General features: G+C 36.2%; 1 protein-coding gene across 2 annotated transcripts in view; it reads right to left on the reverse strand.

The window, feature by feature from the left end:
- Window positions 1-22359, reverse strand: part of HIF1A (hypoxia inducible factor 1 subunit alpha) — a 50459-nt gene that overhangs the window by 22678 nt on the left and 5422 nt on the right. The window contains exons 2-4 of one of the 2 annotated variants that reach the window (XM_032134756.2): window positions 5070-5263; window positions 3952-4097; window positions 3783-3867 (exon numbers count right to left, since the gene is read on the reverse strand). In XM_032134756.2, the coding sequence (XP_031990647.1) occupies window positions 3783-3867; window positions 3952-4097; window positions 5070-5263 (425 nt within the window). The remainder of the gene's footprint in view (window positions 1-3782; window positions 3868-3951; window positions 4098-5069; window positions 5264-22359) is intronic. The other variant, XM_032134757.2, reaches the window with a different exon arrangement.

Consider the following 22359-nt stretch of genomic DNA (forward strand, 5'->3'; position numbering starts at 1 on the left):
CTAAAAATATAAATATTAGCTAGGTGTGGTGGCACACGCCTATAATCCCAGCTACTTGGGAGGTTGAGGCATGAGAATTGCTTGAACCCGGGAGGCAAGAGGTTGCAGTGAACTGAGATTGTGCCACTGCACTCCAGCCTGGGTGACAAAGTGAGACACTGTCTCAAAAAAAAAATAAAATAAAATAAAATAAGGAAATAGCCTCTTGATTTCTTATCTTCATTGGTCAGTGTGCTTCAAAACACATATAAAAATATTTACTATTCAGAACCTGGACTAGATATTGCAGGCAATACAAAGATGAGTAAGACACGCCACCTTTCCTGAAGTTAAAAATGTAGTAGATATAGTAAGGTCAACAAAAACACAATGTAGAGTTGGTACTTGAGACTTATGAAAATGCTTTAAAGAAGGATAGGGAGAGCTTAGAAGATAACTTCTAGTCAAGGGAAATCAAGAAGTCCTGCTTAGAAAAAGAGACATTAGAATGTCAGTAAGTAGAGATGGGTTAGAAGGGTATTCCAGGGAGAAGGAAGAGAATGAAAAGCACAGAGGTAGGAAAAATAGGACATGTTTGAAAAACAGCATATAGTAATTTGTCCACAACGTAAAGTACATGTAGAAGAGTAGTAAGGCAAAGCTAGAAGGGAAAGTTAGGGCTGTACTACGGAGGGCTGTGGATATCCACATGGAGTCCTGCCTAAATATTCAACAAGGGGCTTTAAAAAAGCACAATCAGTAACTTAAGAAAAATTAACTTAGCAGCAATATATGTTAGAATTAGGTGACTGTAATGAGAGGGCTGAGCCAGTAGCAGTAGTATGAGTGAAAAGAATCGTGGCAAAAGACAAATGAAGAGGTAGAATCTTAATAGACTTGAAAACTGATGGAAATAAGACAGGAGAGAAATCAAATCTGGAAACTATAATGCTAGTATATTGAAAGAACACAGTCAAGTAGAAAAGAAATGAGAGTAAGTTTAAATGTAGGCATGGTTAGCTAAAAATGCTGGACTCTTGAGGAACAAGATGAATTCTAGCCTATAGTCTATGAATAATGGAACTAGGAAAGATGGGCAGTCCTGGTGCTGATGCATGCCATTTGGGTTTACTTAGATAAGAAGTGAATTTGCCCTCCCTGGAAGGATTCAAGAGTATATTTTTAAAAGATGCCATGAGAGCAAAGGGGGGAGGAAGGGAGGGAGTGCGGGAGGGAGGGAGAGAGAGAGAGAGAGAATGTGTGTGTGTTGTGTGTGTGTGTGTAGGTGGTGATGGTTGTGGTAGTGGCAGTAAAGATCCACATGCAAAATCCTTTAGGTATGCTCAGTCCTTCATAATCTAAGCTTGAATTATACTGACCTTTGAAAGGAACCCAAGGCCTTTGAATGGGGACCTGCAGATTAATTTAAAAATCAAGGTAACTGAAAAGTACTAGTGTTTTCCTAATGAGGAAAAAAACACAAAAAACAAAAAACAACAAACCATTAAAAAAACCTAGATTTTAAACTCTCTAAAATAAGTCATATTTTTTATAATTTATAAATTCTAAAGCATTTTTCTAGAATTTATATGGAAACTAGGACTATTTGTATAAACACACCACTGGCTCTCAGTGTATCACTAAAATGTGATGCTTTGTAACAGTCCCTGATTTCCAAAAGAGAAAAATCTGCATTTTAGTTTCCCAATGGAACATCAATAATTCATTAACCACATTAGGAATGATTTCAAAATGTTTGTGTGCTTTAAAAAAGAACATTTGGTTCGAAACATACATTTAAACTATATTAAGACTGTCTGATTTAGAATAATGCATTAACGTCATTACCAAATCAGAACAAGACTTCCTAATATCCATCCATTTATAGTCCAGCCCCAGGGAAGCACTGAGCAGTCAATATAAACCTCAACTCTGCATATTAGAACTCATATATTAAACTCATTGACAACCCACTTAGGTCCTTGCTCACAGCGTATTTACTCCTCCTTTATACAGAATTCTAAAAAGTATGCATTTGTTTTCCAAATTAACAGTAAAAACACAATATGAAATTTAAAAACAGGAGTCAGGTCCTGCTGACAGCGTGAAAAAAGACAGAATGTGAGAATTCAAGAATATGAAAAGCGCTCCAAAGGACTAATGAGCATGGACTCTGAAGCCAGTCTACTGAAGTTCACCCCAAGCCCTGTGATTTACTAACCAAATAATGTTGGGAAAGTTACTTAGTAACTCTGTGCCTCAGTTTCCTAGTAAAATAGAAATTGTCTAACAGTTAACTTCACAGGGTTGTTGTGAGGAATAAAGGAGTTAAAAGCATATAAAACAGGAAGAACAGTGTCCTGGCACAGAGCATTCTCTCAATGGAGGTTAGCTATTATAATAAATGAGATGAAAAACAAAACCTCAAAAATTATACAAAAAGTAAATTTTAGGTAGTATAATATAGAAGCAAACAAACGTATGCACTTCAATTGGAGAGCAACAAAGAACAGCAGAACATAAGAAATTTTCCTTGTGGTAACTTTCCATCATGAAGAAAAGTTCAATTATGATCAGTATACACTGCTTAAGAAGGCAAAAATGTGGAAAGACTTTCTTGAATTGTTTTTGTAATTCAAGAGGTACTTTCCAAAAATCTTAGAACACATGATTTTTTTTAATAATTATGATCAGTATACACTGTTTAACAAGACACAAATGTAGAAAGACTTTAATTTTTTAATTCGAGAGGTACTTTCCAAAAATCTCAGAACACTTGATTTTTAACAATTCATTCCTAAGAATTAGAGGTCTTACTGTCTGTTTTTGTTAATATGTGGGCATCCACAATGTAATACTTTATAATCTAACTACACGGTCTCGAATTATTGAGAACATCTGAAAAAGTCAAATAAGCAGTTGCTTGTCTTAAAATTCTGGTGAACTTCTTTTATTGGGCCTTAGACTCAAACTGGCACCTCAGCTTCAATGGCTGCCTAAAGTCCTATTATCTGCCATTTGTATTATAATTTCTCCTTGCCTTAATGGTGTATTTTAATTTTTAACTCCACCAGGTGTGGTGGCTCATGCCTATAATCCTAGCACTTTGGGAGGCTGAGCCAGGAGGATCACTTGAGTCCAGCAGTTCAAGATCAGCCTGGGCAATACAGCAAGAACCCCCATCTCAATTTAAAAAGAAAAGAAAAAAAAGGTAGCCTGGGCGTGGTGGCTCATGCCTGTAATCCCAACACTTTGGGTGGCCAAGGTGAGAGGATGGCTTAAGCCCAGTAGTTCAAGACCAGCCTGAGCAGCACAGTGAGACTTTGTCTCTACAAGTAATTTTTAAAAAATTAGCTGGGCATGGTAGCATGTGTCTGTGGTCCCAGCTAACTTGGGAGACTGAAGTGGGAGGATCGCTTGAGTCCCAGCAGTCAAGGCTGCAGTGAGCTGATTGTGCCACTGCACTCCAGCATGGGCAACAGAGCGAGACCCCATCCTAAAAAAAAAAAAAAAAAAAAAAAAAAAAAAAAGTTATTTATAACTCTCTTGGTCATGATTTTAATTTACTTTTCCATTTTATTTCTCACACACGCACAATTATTTATGCAATTAGGTGGGCTTTCAAAATGAAATTCCTAAAAACTAGAATAATAGTTTTAATGAAGAACGGACTTAACATTTTATTAAACATGAAATAACATTTTGCCTTGGGTAAGTACAATAGCAAAGTTTAATAATTAGCAATAGTATCTGATTATGTAAAACCACCTGTCACATTAAATCAAACAACAGACTTTTCTTACCATTTCTGTGTGTAAGCATTTCTCTCATTTCCTCATGGTCACATGGATGAGTAAAATCAAACACACTGTGTCCAGTTAGTTCAAACTGTAAACACATTTTTAAAAATTAGGGCTATAACATAAAATCATAAAAACATATAGAAGGGCTCTTAATATGTGTGCATTTTACCTGAGTTAATCCCATGTATTTGTTCACATTATCAGAAATGTAAATCATGTCACCATCATCTGTGAGAACCATAACAAAACCATCCAAGGCTTTCAAATAAAAGCAATTCATCTGTGCTTTCATTTCATCTTCAATATCCAAATCACCTAAAAAGGGCACAAGAAGAGGAAAATAATTAGTTAAAAAGTTGTATTTAAATGATACAATATTTAGATGTTTTTATAAAGTTTTCTCCCAGATAACTTTATTTAATATATACAGCCATTTTAACACAGAAAAGTGAAGGCCAGAAGCTAGAAAGACTATAATTAGATGTGCCAGCTGCTTTTCATGATTATTTAAAGTAATGCAGCAAAGCAAAGCATAGAAGAAGAAAGGTCATGTTTTTTTTAATTAATTAATTAATTAATTAATTTATTTATTTATTTTATTATTTTTGAGACGGAGTCTCACTCTGTCGCCCAGGCTGGAGTGCAGTGGCACGATCTCAGCTTACTGCAAGCTCTGCCCTCCGAGTTCAAGTGATTCTCCTGCCTCAGTCTCCCTAGTAGCTGAGATTACAGGCACTTGCCAGCGTGCCCATCTAATTTTTTGTATTTTTGGTATATACGGGGTTTCACTATCTTGGCCAGGCTGGTCTTGAACCCCTGACCTCATGATCCACCTGCCTCGGCCTCCTAAAGTTCTGGGATTACAGGCATGAGCCACTGCGCCTGCCCTGGCCTGAGTCATGTTTTTTAAAGGAAGAAAGGTAGATGGAACTGGAGAAAAAGGGGGAAAAAAAAAAGCCAGTATCTTATTCCTGACTAAAGCTTTAAAAGCAGGTAATAAAAAGGATGAGGATGTTATATTAGAAAAGAATTGACGGTATGTTTAGGAGAATAAAGCAAAACAAATTACAATACATAAAGAATTATTATTTCAAAGAATAACTGATGAGAAAAAAATGAAGCTTGATAAAAATAGTGAGAATTACAGAAACAATTTTAAACATGTACATATCACAATATAAAGAGGTATACAAAATCAAAACATTGCAACCACCTTCTAAAAATAATTTCTATTTACTTCTAACTTCTAATTTTCAGGCCTATTTATACCCTTGTAAAATAACTCACCAGCATCCAGAAGTTTCCTCACACGCAAATAGCTGATGGTAAGCCTCATAACAGAGGCCTTATCAAGATGCGAACTCACATTATGTGGAAGTGGCAACTGATGAGCAAGCTCATAAAAAACTTCAGATTCTTTACTTCGCCGAGATCTGGCTGCATCTCGAGACTTTTCTTTTCGACGTTCAGAGCTTATCCTACTTAACAACAACAACAACAAAAACACGAGATGGAATGTGTATACAAGTTAATTTGCCTTAACTTGAATAAAACTTTACATTTCTGCTTATCATAGAAGGATTAGAAGATGCCATGCAATTAAGTTACATGGAGATTTGTCTACTAGATTAATGTACTTTTATAAAGGACAACTATACAAATTTTGGATTACTGCACACATAAGGAACTCTCACAAAAAGGCCAAAACCAAGCTTTAAACCTGTCGGAAGCAGGTGTTTCCTCCCCAGCATGTGTAATTGGAGAGAATATTTTTATTTTAGGCAAAAACTTAAAGTAGCCTGTACATCTAAGGCTGTACTTCATAGAATTCAAAAGTAGTCTCAACACAGAGAAACCATGATTAAGGCTAGAGAAACTACCTAAAGTTGTACATAATAACTTGAAAACAGGAGTTGTTAGCAGGTAGAACGGTAATAGCTACAAACTGATTTCTACTCAAGTTTCTTTAGACTTCAGTACTTTCTCACCCTTTTACCACATGAACAACACTGACGATAAGCTATAGGAACTGATATTAGCAGCTATAAGCCAGTGCAGGTTGCCTCCTCCCGTAGCAGCCCCTTATCTATTACTGGCACAACAGGTGCCAAATAAATGCAGGAATATGGAAGAAGAAAAGCTGTGGCACACACAATATCCAAAATTTAAAGGGATAGGTTAGCAAAGATAAAGGTGTCAATACAATGACATATCTTCAGGGAACTCTTCCAAGAAGGAAGTCAGAAAGATTTTCATTGTCACACCAAGCGAAGCTGTCTTCCTTTGCTTAACTGCCTAGTGACATCTAATAGCTTGTTGAATAGCAACAGTTTATTAAAGGTTACCATGTGCCAACATTACCCTGTACTAGGTGCCTAGTTCTCTCACAACAACCTGTAAATAGGTTAAATATTATCCCTATTTTACAAATGAGGGAACTGGCGTTCAATAGGTTAAAAGTAGCCATTATGTAGCAAATAGGATTTGAATCCAGGTGTTTTTTTACTCTAAAGTCTTTGCTCTTCCACAGTATTTCTCTTCTTAATGGGGAATGCTGCTTCTACTTTAAACACTCACATGATCTCCTATGCCCCTCAACTCACTCCTGTTAAATAGGTTCTTCACCAAATGTTAAAAACAGCTATTATGATTTAGTGAGCATTGGGCAGTATGCTAAATAAGGACTTTTAGCCAGCATTATTTTACTTAATCCTCCTTACATCCTGTGAATGAAGTACCGAATTGTCTCCACCTCAAATCTCTCCTCTTTCCAAATGATCTGCAAAGTTGAAAGGTACAACCATAGAAGCAACATTCTGGAGTAACAAGCACAGTTCTCAGCAAATGCTCTTGTTAAAATATAACATGTTGTATTGTGACAATAGTGATACTAGTTTTAGCACTTACTCAAGTTTGTGTGCTTATAGGACTTTTATACTTTGATAAGGAATGTAAGCATGTTATTGAACTTTGATACAAAAATTTCAACTCAAGCATCTAGATCAATTTAACTTGAGTACCTTGAAATTTAAGGTGAGCTATTAAAAACTATTATCTTCATCTGGTTAGATGGATGGTGGAGGAAAAAAGGAAGAAACTACTATCACTTAAAACTAGTTATATGAATCTATATGAACTATAGTTATATTAACCAGGATTTTCTCAATGCTGTACAATAAAAAAAATTAGTCACTGAGGCTACATGAAAATGCAAATGCCAGCAGTCTGTAATTTTATTTTTTATTTCACTGCATTGTTCTCTGTAAATGTTTTCAATTTAAACTTAAAAATAAAATGTATGACTTGATCTGTATAAGCAGAAGAGTAAAATAAAAAAAAAAGTATGATGATAATAACTCCAGCATACACTGGAGTTCCATACACCATTCCCAGGATGGGGGTTAACTATCAGGTCCCTATTGGCCCTAACAGAAAATCCCTCACTTCCTCCCCAACCTCCTTAAGTTGTAGGTGAGAGGCAGTGATAGCTGTGGGAAATAGATTTCTGTCTGGTTCAAATAAAGCCTCCAAAATAGAGTGATGGTCAATTATCTCTTGTTAAACCTGAATATTAGTTCAAATGCCACATTCAGTCCAGGCGTTCTTTGTTACCTAGGCTGGTCTTGAACTCCTAAGCTCAAGCAATTCTCCTGCCTCAGCCTCATAAAGGGCTCAAATTACAGGCTTGAGCCATTGTGCCTGGCCAAAGTGTTCAGAATTTTATAAGCAACTTACTATATTTTTTCTGAACCACTCAACTGATGTAAACTACCAATAAATGACTACCCAAATGAAACACTTGGTGAAAAAATTGAAAACCTTATAATACGTGCTATATATGCTTTTTTTTTTTTTTTGTAAATGGAGTTCTGCTCTTGTCACCCAGGCTGGAGTGCAATGGCAAGATCTCGGTTCACTGCAACCTCCACTTCCCAGGTTCAAGCAATTCTCCTGCCTCAGCCTCCTGAGTAGCTGGGATTACAGGCATGTGGTACCATGCCAGGCTAATTTTTGTATTTTTAGTACAGACAGGTTTCACCATGTTGGCCAGGCTTGTCTCGAACTCCAGACCTCAAGTGATCCACCTGCCTCGGCCTCCCAAAGTGCTGGGATTACAGGATCGAGTATATGCTTTTAAAGGGTATCCAATCAAGCTAACTACGGTGAGGGAATGTCTCCAGTTCCTCTGAAATACACGTATTGACCAGAACTTCAAAGATAGCAACAACTATCCAAGGAGTGGCAATAAGCGTCTAAGACAAATCCATTAGAAATGTGAGGTTAGATAAAGCATCTAAAGGCCAGTATATTTAAAAGCTAGTGTAGACTGAAAATAAGACTGAATTTTAGAAGAAAACCAGCCTTCAAGAAAACAACTAATATAGAGTTGACAAACCTGTATTAGATGAAGAAGATGATAAAAATGATTATGTCCTTTATCACACAATGAGTCTAGACATAAACCAATCAAGGGATCTATAATAAAGATTTAATGGAGAAATTTTTATGATATTCTTCATATGTGACTACTGGAGGTCTTATAACATTTCTAAGTAAGCTTAAAGCTTAAAGTGTAAAGCTAAAGCTTCGGAAGTTCTTATGAGTTTCAGCATCTAAACTGCTCGGCTTCTTGTCTAGTCACAGGAAAGCTAATTTTATCAGTTTTAGACCACAGAATTACAGTACTGACCAAGAATTATTTATGTTAGACCAGGGGGTCTAGCTCCCACAGAGGTGAATCCTGTACTATTTGTTTTACTGCTTACATTGCACAACAGAAGATGTGTAGATCAGAAAGAAGTACATTTTCCGCATGCAAATAAGGTCACTTTATTTCTCTAAATTTTATAAATTGCATCTATTTTGTTTTTAAGTACAGGTCAAGTGAAGTTCTGCTGCTGCTATGTTCTGCTACTGCATAAGGTACTATATTTCAGTTAAGAGTAGAGTCAAAATACTTTATTTACCCATTTCTATGACTGTTCTAGAACTAAAGTTGGAGTATACTACTGGCAAAATAGCTCAATCTTTGTGGTATTGTAATTTTTACATGCTTACTATTTTATTATTTAACATACAGTATTAGACACAAAAGTAACAATTGTATCTTGAAATTATTTTGTATAGGAAATATATTTAGAAAAATAATTTTGAGCCCGTCTTATTAAGCTTCTTGTGTACAAAGTTCATGAATAAGCAAGAATTGTTTTATAGAGAATGCCTATTATTCTTCAGATTAAGAACATAACATATTTGGTGCTTTGTAGTAGGTCAGTAAAAATTAAAAAAAATAAAAGAACACAAAATAATTGTAGGCATTTAAAGTCATCTTTTCGTATTGCACAAAAAGCCTGTTAGCATTCCTAGTTGTAAAAATATGTGACTTCAAGAACTGAAGTTAAACCATAACTTTTTAAAATGTTAGATTATCAGATTTATTTCTAATAAAGTTAATGTACCTCAATTATATTATTTGGCGAAATAACTCTTTCTGGCCTTGAAGGTACAAGTTGGTTTTTGTTGTTTTTGCACTTGTGTCAGTATTTCTACAGGACTGACATTCTGAAGTGAAATTTCATAATATAAAAAATGTGCTACTGAAATTTTTTAAAATACATAATAGCTTTCCAAATGGTTCTGTGCCCATTTTTGTCTCTGCCAGTTCATGAATGTGTATATCAATTCCCCCATGCACTCTGCAATATTATATATTATGCATCTTTTTAATCTTATTAATTTCTGCTGAGCTGATAGGTGAGAATTATATCTCATTGTTTTAACTGCCCTGCACTTCTTAAAGTCTCAGGCCCAAAAAAAATGCAAAGGAAAGTTCACATTCACTCTTCAGTTGGCATTTTTGCCTGCAGTTTTATTTTCATTTTATTTTAGAGACAGAGTCTTGCTCTGTCACCCAGGCTGGAGTACAGTGGCATGATCATAAGCTCACTGCAGCCTTGAAATTGTGGGCTCAAGTGATCCTCCCCCTCTCTACCTCAGCCTCCCAAGTAGCTACAGGCACACGCTACCATGCCCAACTAATTCTGTTAAATTTTTTGCAGAGACGGGCTCTATGTTGCCTTGACTGGTCCTGAACTCCTTGGCTAAAGCGATCCTTCTGCCTTGGCCTCCCAAAGTGCTAGGATTATAGGTGTGAGCCACCCAACCTGGCCTTTGCCCGTATTTTTAAATCCAAACACCTATGCATGGTGCTTACTATGTACACAGTGGTATTCTAAACATTTTTCACCTATTATTTAATCTTTATTATTATCACCGTGTTACAGATAAGGACCCTGGCTAAATAGCTTACCCAACATTACTCCGTTAATAAATGGTAGAACCTGTATTCCACTCAAGCAGTCTGGTGTTCATGCAATTAACACTAGACTATGCTGTCTCTCAAAAACTCATCCTAATTACCAAGGCAAGTATTTGTAAGTCTAGGCTATTATTATAAAGTTCGAAATTTGCCTACTTCACATGCCAAAGACATAAAGAAGGAATTATAGGGGTTGGCTTCAGAATTTAGGACTTGACCTAAGCTATTCAGAGAGACTCAGAACCAGGCTCTTTCTTGGAGTTTGCTTATAAATCCAAAATCCTAACTGAAAGGCACCTACAATGGTGATAGATGCTCTCTGCTCTACTGTCCAGCAGCTCTTCAAAGCAAGGTAATCCCTTCCAGTAATGCCAATCATTATGGCGAAAGTCAAAAGATGGTAATTCAGTTTATACTCCCAGTAGACTTTATTTGTACAGAGCAGCTATTTCAATATCTAAGTTCAACATTGTTGGTGTTTTACTTGCTCAACATTTGTCTGGCAGTCACAGAAACTTTATTGTTTTTTGTTGTCGTTGTTTTTTCCTGAGACGGAGTTTCACCCTTGTTGGCCAGACTGGAGTGCAATGGCGCGATCTCGGCTCACTGCAACCTCTGCCTCCTGGGTTCAAGCAATTCTCCTGCCTCAGCCTCCCGAGTAGCTGGGATTACAGGCATGTGCCACCACGCCTGGCTAATTTTTGTATTTTTAGTAGAGATGGGGTTTCTCCATGTTGGCCAGGCTGGTCTGGAACTCCTGACCTCCGGTGATCTGCCCACCTCGGCCTCCCAAATTGTTTGGATTACAGGCATGAGCCACTGCGCCTGGCCCTTCCTTGTTGTTTGTATTCATTTTTAAAGTTCTAACTTGTATTAGGCCAAATTAATGAAGAAAGGCTGAAGTTTTTTAAATATTAAAAACATTTTAGATCTATACCTAAAGCTAACACACATACTATAATGATGCAGTCTCCTCACATGAGGTGATTTTCTGAAACTAACTGGGTTTTAAGTGGGAAGGGTTTTGTCTTCCAGAATTTTGTATGATGGTGGCATAAACACTGGAAGGTAACTCTCAAGGTCTAATCCTCAAGGTTTTTAATTCCATCATTTCCCACAGGAAAACAAAGGGAAAATCCACCAAGTTCTTGGTTTGTATTTTGTTCAAGGAACATCCCGAGCACCTAGAACAATTTCCGACACATAAGAAGTATTCAATTATGTGCTGGCTGAATGTATGAATTAATAAGTTGAGATTCAATCACTAGTTGAAATATAAATATATATTTTTTGCAAGAATAAATGCTACAGTAACTGATTATGACAGCTAATTCTGTGTACAAAAACAACCATTTATTAATCTAGCCAAGTTCCTGGCACAGAAAAGCAGCTTAGTAAATGTTAACAAATGAATCGTGGAATAAATGTGAACATAGGCAAACATAGGCATTAGCCACAAGGTAAACATCAGAGCCAGCAGTGTCATCTTCCTGAAGTAGAAAAAAACAGCTATCAATTAAAACAATCACTCACCAGTATAACAATGAAGAATATCACCATAAACCAAGGCAAATAAGTGATCTTGCCAGGAAAGAGACTTAGAGGTGTAAAGAGAGAGCTGAGAAACTAGAAAGCCCATTTGCTGAAAAGAGGTTCAGTGTTTAAGATTAGTTCCCTTATCGCTTTCATCTACACTCATGTCTTTTACTGTTTTGTCCTAAGCTAATGTGGTCAGGAAAATGTATGCGTTACAGTTAATGTTCTTAACCAATTAAATTATTAGCCGCGTGTAATGATGCACTCCTGTAGTTCCAGCTACTCAGGAGGCTGAGGCAGGAGGATTATTTGAGCCCAGGAGTTCAAGGCTGCAGTGAGCTGTGATAGTGCCACTGCACTCCAGACAGAGCAAGACACTGTCTCAAAAAAAAAAAAAAAAAAAAAGGAATACTTAAACATCTTTATCATCTTTACGTTTTCCGAACCCAGGCAGAAATAGGAGTTTACTAACTTTGGTTTCCACAGTCTTTTTCAAGAAAGTGCTGTCATGAAGTTTTCATTAAGTTGATACCTAATCCTATTGCTTTTTTTTTTTTTTTTTTTTGAGACAGAGTCTCGCACTGTCGCCCAAGGCTGAAGTGCAGTGGCGCGATCCCCGCTCACTGCAACCTCTGCCTCCCAGGTTCAAGCGATTCTCCTGAGTAGCTGGGATTACAGGCGCCTGCCACCACACTGTGCTAAATTTTTGTATTTTTACTAGAGATGGGGTTTCACTATGTTGGCCAGCTGGTCTTGAACTCCTGACCTCATGATCCGCCTGCCTCCGCCTCCCAAAGTGCTAGGATTACAGGCCTGAGCCACCACGCCTGGCCAGCTTTGTTTTTTTAAGGAGGGTTACTTTTAGACAAGTATTTTATATGTATTATTGGAAGTATTATTAATAGGATCTGTTGTTACATTTTCTATCTAGTAATTGTTGCAAAACCAGAATACTTAAAACATCACATGTAACTTTTAAAAACCCTATCTCTACTTAATGGAAAAAATAGCAAAAACTTGACATTTCAAATTAAATATAAATTACATTTTCAAGACAGCTAGCAATCTATTATTTTATCTGGGAAAATGTCTTCTGAATTCTAATCAATAAACTTTAAAAATAAACCTTTAGGATACCCACATGTTAGAGAATGTTATTGATGTGTTGAACAAATATTTCTTGATCACCTTCTATGAGTCTAACACTGTTCCCAGAACAGGACATGGTGCAATAAACAAAACAGACCAAGCCCCTACCTTCACGGAGGTTATCTTATGGAACAAATGTATTTTTACATTGCTTGTTGTTATCCAGCAATATTTTACCAGGGTCAATCCCTAACTGACAAAACACGTCACAGAAATTGTCTTTCCATTAAACCAGCTACCATAAAATTTCAGGATAAAAGCAAAGTCTACAAAAATTAATCTTTGCTTATACTAGATGCTACAATATAGTATTATATGAAAAGAGCAGGCTATACAAAAAAAAAATTGAGTATGATTCCACTCCCGTGTGTAATGTATGTGTATAAATATAAACATATGTAGCTATACACACATATAACTCATAGATGCACAGATAAAACCAGAATACAGTGATATACAGTGTTAGCAAAGTTTACAAATATTAACTAGTTTCAAGATGTCAGGATCACAAATTTTTTGTAATTTATTTTAACAAAAATTCACCGTGAACTGACACTATCACTGTACCTGTATTTGTCAAAAAACTCTGAAAGAAGTAGTAATCTAACTTGAACTATCATATTTCTTTCCTACTGTATATCCTAAAGAAAAGTATAGACTGAACAGGCAGTATAATTCAGTATCTTCAGTTTCTCATGTTAACCTAATTTTCAAATTTTGAAAATTCTGTATAATTAATTTGAAATTCAAAAAAAACAGATGAAACGGTTTGTTTCTAAAGAAAAATGTTCAGAATGAATATACTTATTTTATTTTTGAAAGCAACTAAATTTCTTGGTTTAGATCATCATTATCTGAATGGCACGACAACATCTCTTTTAAATATCCATAATTAAAGAAAAGATGGATTTATTCGCCTTCCAATAACCTCACCAAAATGCTTATTTTAAATGTGATTTTCTAATGCAGTAAAATAAACAGGGGGAAAAGAATCACTGTTTTAAATTGGAGGCTTCATTCTGAAAATGAAATCTGTATCACATCTGAAATAGCCATAATGTGTAAATTTTTCGTTTACATGTTACTTTATTAAGTAGCTAATACTTTTCCATGTGTTTACATTAACGTGTATTGAAATATTATTTGTAAGAAGAATGTGCTTTTTGTTTTTAGATTATTCCTGACTAGTGATATAAATAAAATCTTTCCTGGTCCAGAATTGGTGTTGAGCCTCTCAACAAATCTTTGAGCCCTGATTATATATAAGGTATTGTGGCGGGTGCAGTGGCTCACACCTGTAATCCCAGCACTTTGGGAGGCTGAGGCGGGCAGATCACCTGAGGTCGGGAGTTCGAGACCAGCCTGACCAACATGGAGAAACCCCATCTCTACTAAAAATACAAAATTAGCCAGGCATGGTGCCACATGCCTGTAACCCCAGCTACTCAGGAGGCTGAGGCAGGAGAATCAATTGAACCCAGGAGACGGAGGTTGTGGTGAGCTGAGATTGCACCACTGCACTCCAGCCTAGGCAACAAGAGCAAAACTCCATTTCAAAAAAAAAAAAAAGTATTGTGCTAGATAAATAAAACAACAAAAATGTGTATGCAAAGTTTTTACTCGAAGATGAAGGTTCTCAAACGTCAGTTTTCATCACAGTCCCCTGGAGGAATTCTCAAAACACAGAATGCTTGCCAAGTCAATCCTAAGCCAAAAGAACAAGCCTGGAGGCATCATGCTACCTGACTTCAAACTATACTACAAGGCTACAGTAACCAAAACAGCATGGTACTGGTACCAAAACAGAGATATAGACCAATGGAACAGAACAGAGCCCTCAGAAATAATGCCGCATATCTACAACCATCTGATCTTTGACAAACCTGACAAAAACAAGAAATGGGGAAACGATTCCCTATTTAATAAATGGTGCTGGGAAAACTGGCTAGCCATATGTAGAAAGCTGAAACTGGATCCCTTCCTTACACCTTATACTAAAATTAATTCAAGATGGATTAAAGACTTAAACGTTAGACCTAAAACCATAAAAACCCTAGAAGAAAACCTAGGCAATACCATTCAGGACATAGGCATGGGCAAGGACTTCATGTCTAAACACCAAAAGCAATGGCAACAAAAGCCAAAATTGACAAATGGGATCTAATTAAACTAAAGAGCTTCTTCACAGCAAAAGAAACTACCATAAGAGTGAACAGACAACCTACAGAATGGGAGAAAATTTTTGCAATCTACTCATCTGACAAAGGGCTAATATCCAGAATCTACAATTAACTCAAACAAATTTACAAGAAAAAAACAACCCCATCAAAAAGTGGGCGAAGGACATGAACAGACACTTCTCAAAAGAAGACATTTATGCAGCCAAAAAACACAGGAAAAAGTGCTCATCATCACTGGCCATCAGAGAAATGCAAATCAAAACCACAGTGAGATACCATCTCACACCAGTTAGAATGGCCATCATTAAAAAGTCAGGAAACAACAGGTGCTGGAGAGGATGTGGAGAAATAGGAACACTTTTACACTGTTGGTGGGACTGTAAACTAGTTCAACCATTGTGGAAGTCAGTGTGGTGATTCCTCAGGGATCTAGAACTAGAAATACCACTTGACCCAGCCATCCCATTACTGGGTATATGCCCAAAGGATTATAAATCATGCTGCTATAAAGACACATGCACACGTATGTTTATTGCGGCACTATTCACAATAGCAAAGAGTTGGAACCAACCCAGATGTCCAACAATGATGGACTGGATTAAGAAAATGTGGCACATACACACCATGGAATACTATGCAGCCATAAAAAAGGATGAGTTCATGTCCTTTGTAGGGACATGGATGAAGCTGGAAACCATCATTCTCAGCAAACTGTCACAAGGACAAAAAACCAAACACCGCATGTTCTCACTCATAGGTGGGAATTGAACAATGAGAACACATGGACACAGGAAGGGGAACATCACACACCGGGGACTGTTGTGGGGTGGGGGCAGAGGGGTGGGATAGCATTAAGAGATATACCTAATGTAAATGACGAGTTAATGGGTGCAGCACACCAACATGGCACATGTATACATATGTAACTAACCTGCACGTTGTGCACATGTACCCTAAAACTTAAAGTATAATTAAAAAAAAAAAACAAAACACAGAATGCTGAGCCTTGCTTCCAGAGTTTCTGATTTACGAAGTCTGAATGGTGCCTGAGAATGTGCATTTCTAACAAGTTAGTAGGTGTTACCAATGATGATAATCTAGGGACCACTCTGAGCCCCTCTGCTCTAAGAAAATACTTACGTGTTCTTCAAAAATGCCCAAAGAAGTAAAAGAACAACACTCAAAACTAGTTTGTTACATACTTTTCTCTTTAAAAAACCTACCCAAATGCTTTACGAATACAGGAAATATATCCACCTCCTAAGACATTAATCCTACCACATACTTAGAACTTAGTAATTATAAAATACACTAACTATACTGACTAGACTATTCAATGGTTGACCTGTGGTATATATCCACAATCATCAATAGAACTTTTTTTCCTCCAAATATAGAAGGCCAAATCCCAACCCTGGAAATTCAAATTACAGGCTTGGCACGTCTGTTTAAAAAATAGTATCAACATAATCCTGATGAGCGCTCTTAGCTGTTTAAAGTCTATGTTTCATCTCTGAGTGCTTGTAAAATTTACAGATCCTGTCCATCCCAAAATTACCAAATCAGAATCTATGGGGAATGAGTCCCTAGGAATCCATAGAGCAACTAGATACTCAGGTGATTAAACCACAGAAGTTTGAGAAACATTAGCAGGTCTTAAAGCAAAAGCTTAACAGGTAGGCCAGCAAATTTTGAAAAATGAGAAGAATTTATTTTTAGCTATAACTGAATACACATCCTATAACATACCATGTTTGTCAGGCAAAACACTGAATATAGTGGGTTTCACAATAGTATGTAATGTGAGGTACAATTGCTAAGAATAAGAAGCTAGCAGTAAAACTCGGTAAGCCAGCAAGAATAAGTGTGCGTTTAGTAAAACTTTGCCTTAAACACGTAAGTGCATGAGTAGAGTTCAAAGATGACCTAATGAAGAATATGGCAACTGAATTTTTTTCCAGTTCTCTGAAACAATTTTTTAAAAGTCAGCTTTTAATACCTTCATGAATGCCACAAACATTCATGGTTAAGAGCTGTGTATCACTGACTTTCCCCAAATTACCTACTCTATCACTCTTCTCTCTTTGCACTGCATCCTTCTCAGCTTGTAAATCCTTTTCTTTCTGTTTCCCTTATTTATATGCTCTTAGATGGTAACAGATCTAAGACTAGAACCTAAGAAGGTCAGTGACCCTAAACTTTGTGTGTATGTAGAAGAATGTGTCCTTGAAATAATTATTTGCTTAAATATAATAGAATATGCATAAATAATAATAAAGTAGTACATAACAGGAAAAAACACATGTATTGAAATAAGGGTATACAATAGAAAGCATACCCTAAAGACTCCTTCTATTAAATATTTAGCTCTAAACCTTGACCATGATGAAGATTCTGGAAATGACAAAGGAGTAGCTCTCCTAAAGCAAGAGTCTCTGTTTTCCAACTATACTAATCCATCCTATCCAATATTACCAAATAAATTTTCCCAAGTGACCTTCTGATCCTGTTTCTTTGTCTTTAAAAAGGGTTAGGTAACACTATTAGTGTGTGGCAGATCTCAGATTCCACCTGAGAATCTCTACCCTTTTCCCCATTTTAATATGAAGCCCCATTTTTAATATGACCTATGCCTTTCCACAAATCAGATGCTCAATATACAATTTTTAAATTCAAAGATTCAAGAAATTTAGGACTATTTTTTAAGAACAGAAGGAAGAAACATGATAGCTACCCTCAGATATTTGAAAAGGATATCACACAAAAGGTGGATTTGGTAACTTATACAACTCCAGAGAGTAATAAATAGGAATTACAACATGGCAGTGCTTTGTTTAATAGAGTTAAAGCAGTGTTGAAGTTACATTCTACGAGAATTTTTAAAATCGTGTTTTCATTTTGGTGGCATCGTAAAAAAAAGAAAAGGCATATTCTACATTATCTAAATGATCTCTCCATAGTTCTCTATACTTGCTTCAAGCCTTCTGTGTTTGAGGCTGCATTTGTTTATAATCAAACTGTTACCAAATGACCACTAAAAGGAACAAGGTTACATTTTTAAATGCAGTATATATACTCAGACTGAGGTCACTGGGTACATCTCAAAAATTCAGAGGATTATTTTGCTCCAAAAGAGATCTGAACATTAATCCTGTGTTAAGAAACACAGGAATAGAAAAGAAAATGAGTAGATTGTCTTGTGAGAATGTTTTGTGTATGTATGTCTATGAAAATTCTAAAAGCAGACTGGCCAATGCTCCTGTGGTGGTTGATATTAAATAACAAAACTTAAACCCAAAAGTCTGTACTTCGCAAGAACCTCAAACTTCAAAGTGCAATGAACTAAAAATTTAAAAATGGAATATGCTATGAATGAATGAATTAACATCAAAAATGGAATGTTCAACTGTGGCCTAAGCCATCAACGATTCAATGCTGTACTCAATAAATTAGCTGCACAAATACCTGTTGAATAAATGAATGCACAATAATCTGTTATAGATCATAGTATAATAGTTAGGTGCCTGAGTCATGGTTAAGGGTTGAAGAAATTTTTTGAACCATTGAAATAAGTCAACTTAAATTATTCAAGAAAATATCCCTTCATCCATTCACAGTGAAGGCTCTGACTACTGGTTTGACACTATAACCATTTAAATATTTTAACTATGTTAGCTACAAAAGCAGGCAATATCCAACTTTCCTCTGCTAACAAGTTAAAAGACATTTAATGAGATTCTGGACACGAAGAACATGGAAATGTAGGTTTTCTTAATTTCCCTCTCCTTTAACATCCCAAATAAATAGCTTTGAGAGCATTTTTCTTCCTTTAGTATTACCACTATGGAAAATTATTTTAGAATAACATGTCTATACATAAACCAGTATTTAGTCTGCAAAGGCCAGATGTTCATGGAAAAAAAACAAAGTAAAGGAAAAGCATCAGTAACTATTCTGCCACTATTATTTATTCACTGGTGGTGAATAGCCTTCGTCAGATTATCACGAAGAAGGCTTGAGCGATTCCAAACAATGTTGAAAACAACTTAACAAACATTATAATATTATGAATATAGGGATAGTTTCTACTTAATTAAGCCCTTACTTTGTGCCAAGAGCTGTTCTGAGTGTTTCGTATGAGTTGATGTATCATTTCATTCTCATAACAATCCTATAAGGCAATTATTCTTATCATCCCAATAAAGCAACTTGTGTAAGATCACACAGTAGAGCTAAAAGATCTAGAAAAATGTGTGATCTTAACACATATTTAGTAGAGAAAAGGATCATCTTTTTCTTGAGATGAAAACCCTAACCCATAGAAGAAATACTCAACTTCCCAAAAGTCATGACAAGAACAGTTGCAGAATGACTACGCTTGGTATAAAACTATAGAATATGAATTCAAATGACTTGCAACAAAAAACTCATGGCCCATTGATTACAATGGTAGCACTGATCAAGAGTTCTGTGTATAATAAGATAATATTCTACAAGAAGACAATCAAATATGCTACAATAAGACCTATTTGACTCATGTAATCAGGGAACTCCATTCACATGGCCAAGCAGGGCAAACCAGCATTCTTCTAGGAAACTGGTACATAGACATTAGAAGAGAAAGGGAGTTTTTTTACAATTTTTTTTTAATCTTACAAACTGTATGGATGCAGGTATGGGGATGCTAGCCGTCCTCTTCCACACCACACAGACAGCCTGTCAGTGGCAGAATAAGGCCAGCATGCAAATAGAGCGAAAGTATACAAGCCAAGTAATATCAAGACAAAAGTCAGGGATTATTACACTCTGAGATCATTTGAGACTCTAGATTTGTCTCTTAAACCAAAACTAGATTGTGTTAGCCAATGACTACCTTTTCCCCTCTTAAACTAGATTGAGTTGTATTTTGCTACTTGCAATAAAAAGAATCCTAATATACTTATCAAATTGCCAGTGTTTCAAATTTAAAACTTTAATGATGATAAAGTTCAAGAAAATGACACTCTAAAATACAACTAGGTCAAACTTTCTAGAAGATAAACAGGCAATTATATTGAAAGCTTTAAAATGGATACTTTTTGACCCTGTAATTCTACTTCTTCGAATTTATTATTAAGAAAGAACCATGGGGCCGGGCATGGTGGCTCATGCCTGTAATCCCAGCACTTTTCTCATTTTTTTGAGAATAGGTTTGATAAAAAGGCAATAATGGTAAAATAGACTATATCTGAAATCTAGAGAGTATTAAGAGCCATATATTAAGTACCCAACATTAATATTATCTAATTTAACCATCACCACAATCCTACAAAATTCTGATACACTTCCTCACTATTTGGACGGGAAAAAATGTAGATGTAAATTTTTTAAAAGCAGGTTAAAAACAGTACTCATTCCCTAATCCTACAGTTATTAACATACGTATGTAACAGAGAATTGAGAAATAGTAGACAATGGTCTCTACGTAGTGAAAAAGCAGGTGATTTTTATTTCTTTGTGCACCTGTGTAGTTTTTAAATTTTTTCCTCCCAAATTTTTAAATTTCATTAAACATTAAAATAGTTTAGCCAAATCAGATGATCGTAAACACGCTCAGGGAACTCCTATTTAAATGGTATTCTATTATAAAGCAAAGAGAATAATCAATGCTCTTCTATTATAAAGCGAAGAAAATAATCAAGCCCGAACCTTACTATAAAGTAATAGAATTTAAATATCTATATCAAAAAAAGTCAGAGGAGATTCTATAACTTTCTTCTTACCAATCAATGAATCTCAGAGAGACAGGGAACTAAAGAATTAAAACATTCTTTTTAATTTTTTTTTTTTTTTTTGAGACAGCATCTCACACGGTCGTCAGGCTGGAGTGCAGTGGTGCGATCTTGGCTCACTGCAACCTCTGCCTCCCAGGTTCAAGCGATTCTCCTGCCTCAGCCTCCCGAGTAGCTGGAATTACAGGCATGCGCCACCACATCCCACTTTTTTTTTTTTTTTTTTGTATTTTTAGTAGAGACGGGGTTTCTCCAAGTTGCTCGGGCTTGTCTTGAACTCCCGACCTCAGGTGATTTGTCTGCCCCGGCCTCCCAAAGTGCTGGGATTACAGGCAGGAGCCACCGTGCCGGGCCGACAATATTTCTAAAGAAACCTTTTAAAAACCTGCATTCTCTTTGTTCATCCAATTATTCAATCATTGTCTCATTTGTTAATTCAAATACTTATTAAGAGCTCACTGTGTACACCACGTACAAGTATTCACACCACAGATTTCTTTTTTAATTTTTTTGAAACAGAGTCTTGCTCTGTCACCCAGGCTGGAGTGCAATGGGGCGATCTTGGCTCACTGCAACCTCTGCCTCCCGGGTTCAAGCAATTCTCCTGCCTCAGCCTCCTAAGTAGCTGGGATTACAGGCGCCCGCCACCACGCCTGGCTAATTTTTGGTATTTTTAGTAGAGATGGGGTTTCACCATGTTGGCCAGGCTGGTATCGAACTCCTGACCTCAGGTGATCCACCCGCCTCGGGATCCCAAAGTACTGGGATTACAAGCATGAGCCACTGCGCCCAGCCCACAAATTTCAAATTCAGTCTACTTGGGATTTGGTCCACTGAAACATATCCAGTTTTATAATGGAAAGGGGGAGGGTAGAAATCATTTTAAAGAAATTTGCTTAGCATCTGAATTTACAAGACTCTTAAGAACAGAAACATATCCCAACCCTCAAAGACTTCAACTTTCGCCTTTAAACCTTATGTTTATTTTTAACCATAGTATTTTTCAGCTGGAAAAACAAATCCTCCCAAACTACTTGGAAAAAAAAAAGGGGAGGAAACACAGGGAACCTGTCCTTAATGAGTGAAAATTGCACTAAATACTAGACACTTTTAAATTAATTTGCCTAAATATATTGTGACTTTTCAAACAAGTGAAGAACTACATACAGTAAGCTATGTTCCATCACATTTTCCCATTTACAAGACAATAAATTTTCAAAATCATATGTTGAAATAATCTTTGTGGTTAAAACTGTAACCGGTTAAGGTGAAATTTTAAAATAAAGGAACACTCATAAATAACAGTTGAGATCACCAGAATAGCTAAAAGCTAACATCTTGGAACAGTTTTTAATAAAAATACATTATTTCAATTATTGTTTTAAATCTTAGAGAACAAATTTCCTAATTAAATTGGGCGTTATCAACAATAGAACAGGTGTACACTATTTTACCCAAAAAGTGTTTCTGTGAAAGAGTACTGGCAGAGCAAATCTAAGTCACTAGAAAAATTGAATTCTCATTTTAAAGGTACTTAATCTCCTTTCTGTTAAAGCTTCCACTGGCAAACTGTAGTTAGCTTTCAGCTGGTTAATTATCCACAAACAAGCCCTTAAAAACAA

This window comes from Hylobates moloch, unplaced genomic scaffold (genome assembly GCF_009828535.3).
Source record: "Hylobates moloch isolate HMO894 unplaced genomic scaffold, HMol_V3 SCAFFOLD_16, whole genome shotgun sequence".
NCBI classification, from domain to species: domain Eukaryota; kingdom Metazoa; phylum Chordata; class Mammalia; order Primates; family Hylobatidae; genus Hylobates; species Hylobates moloch.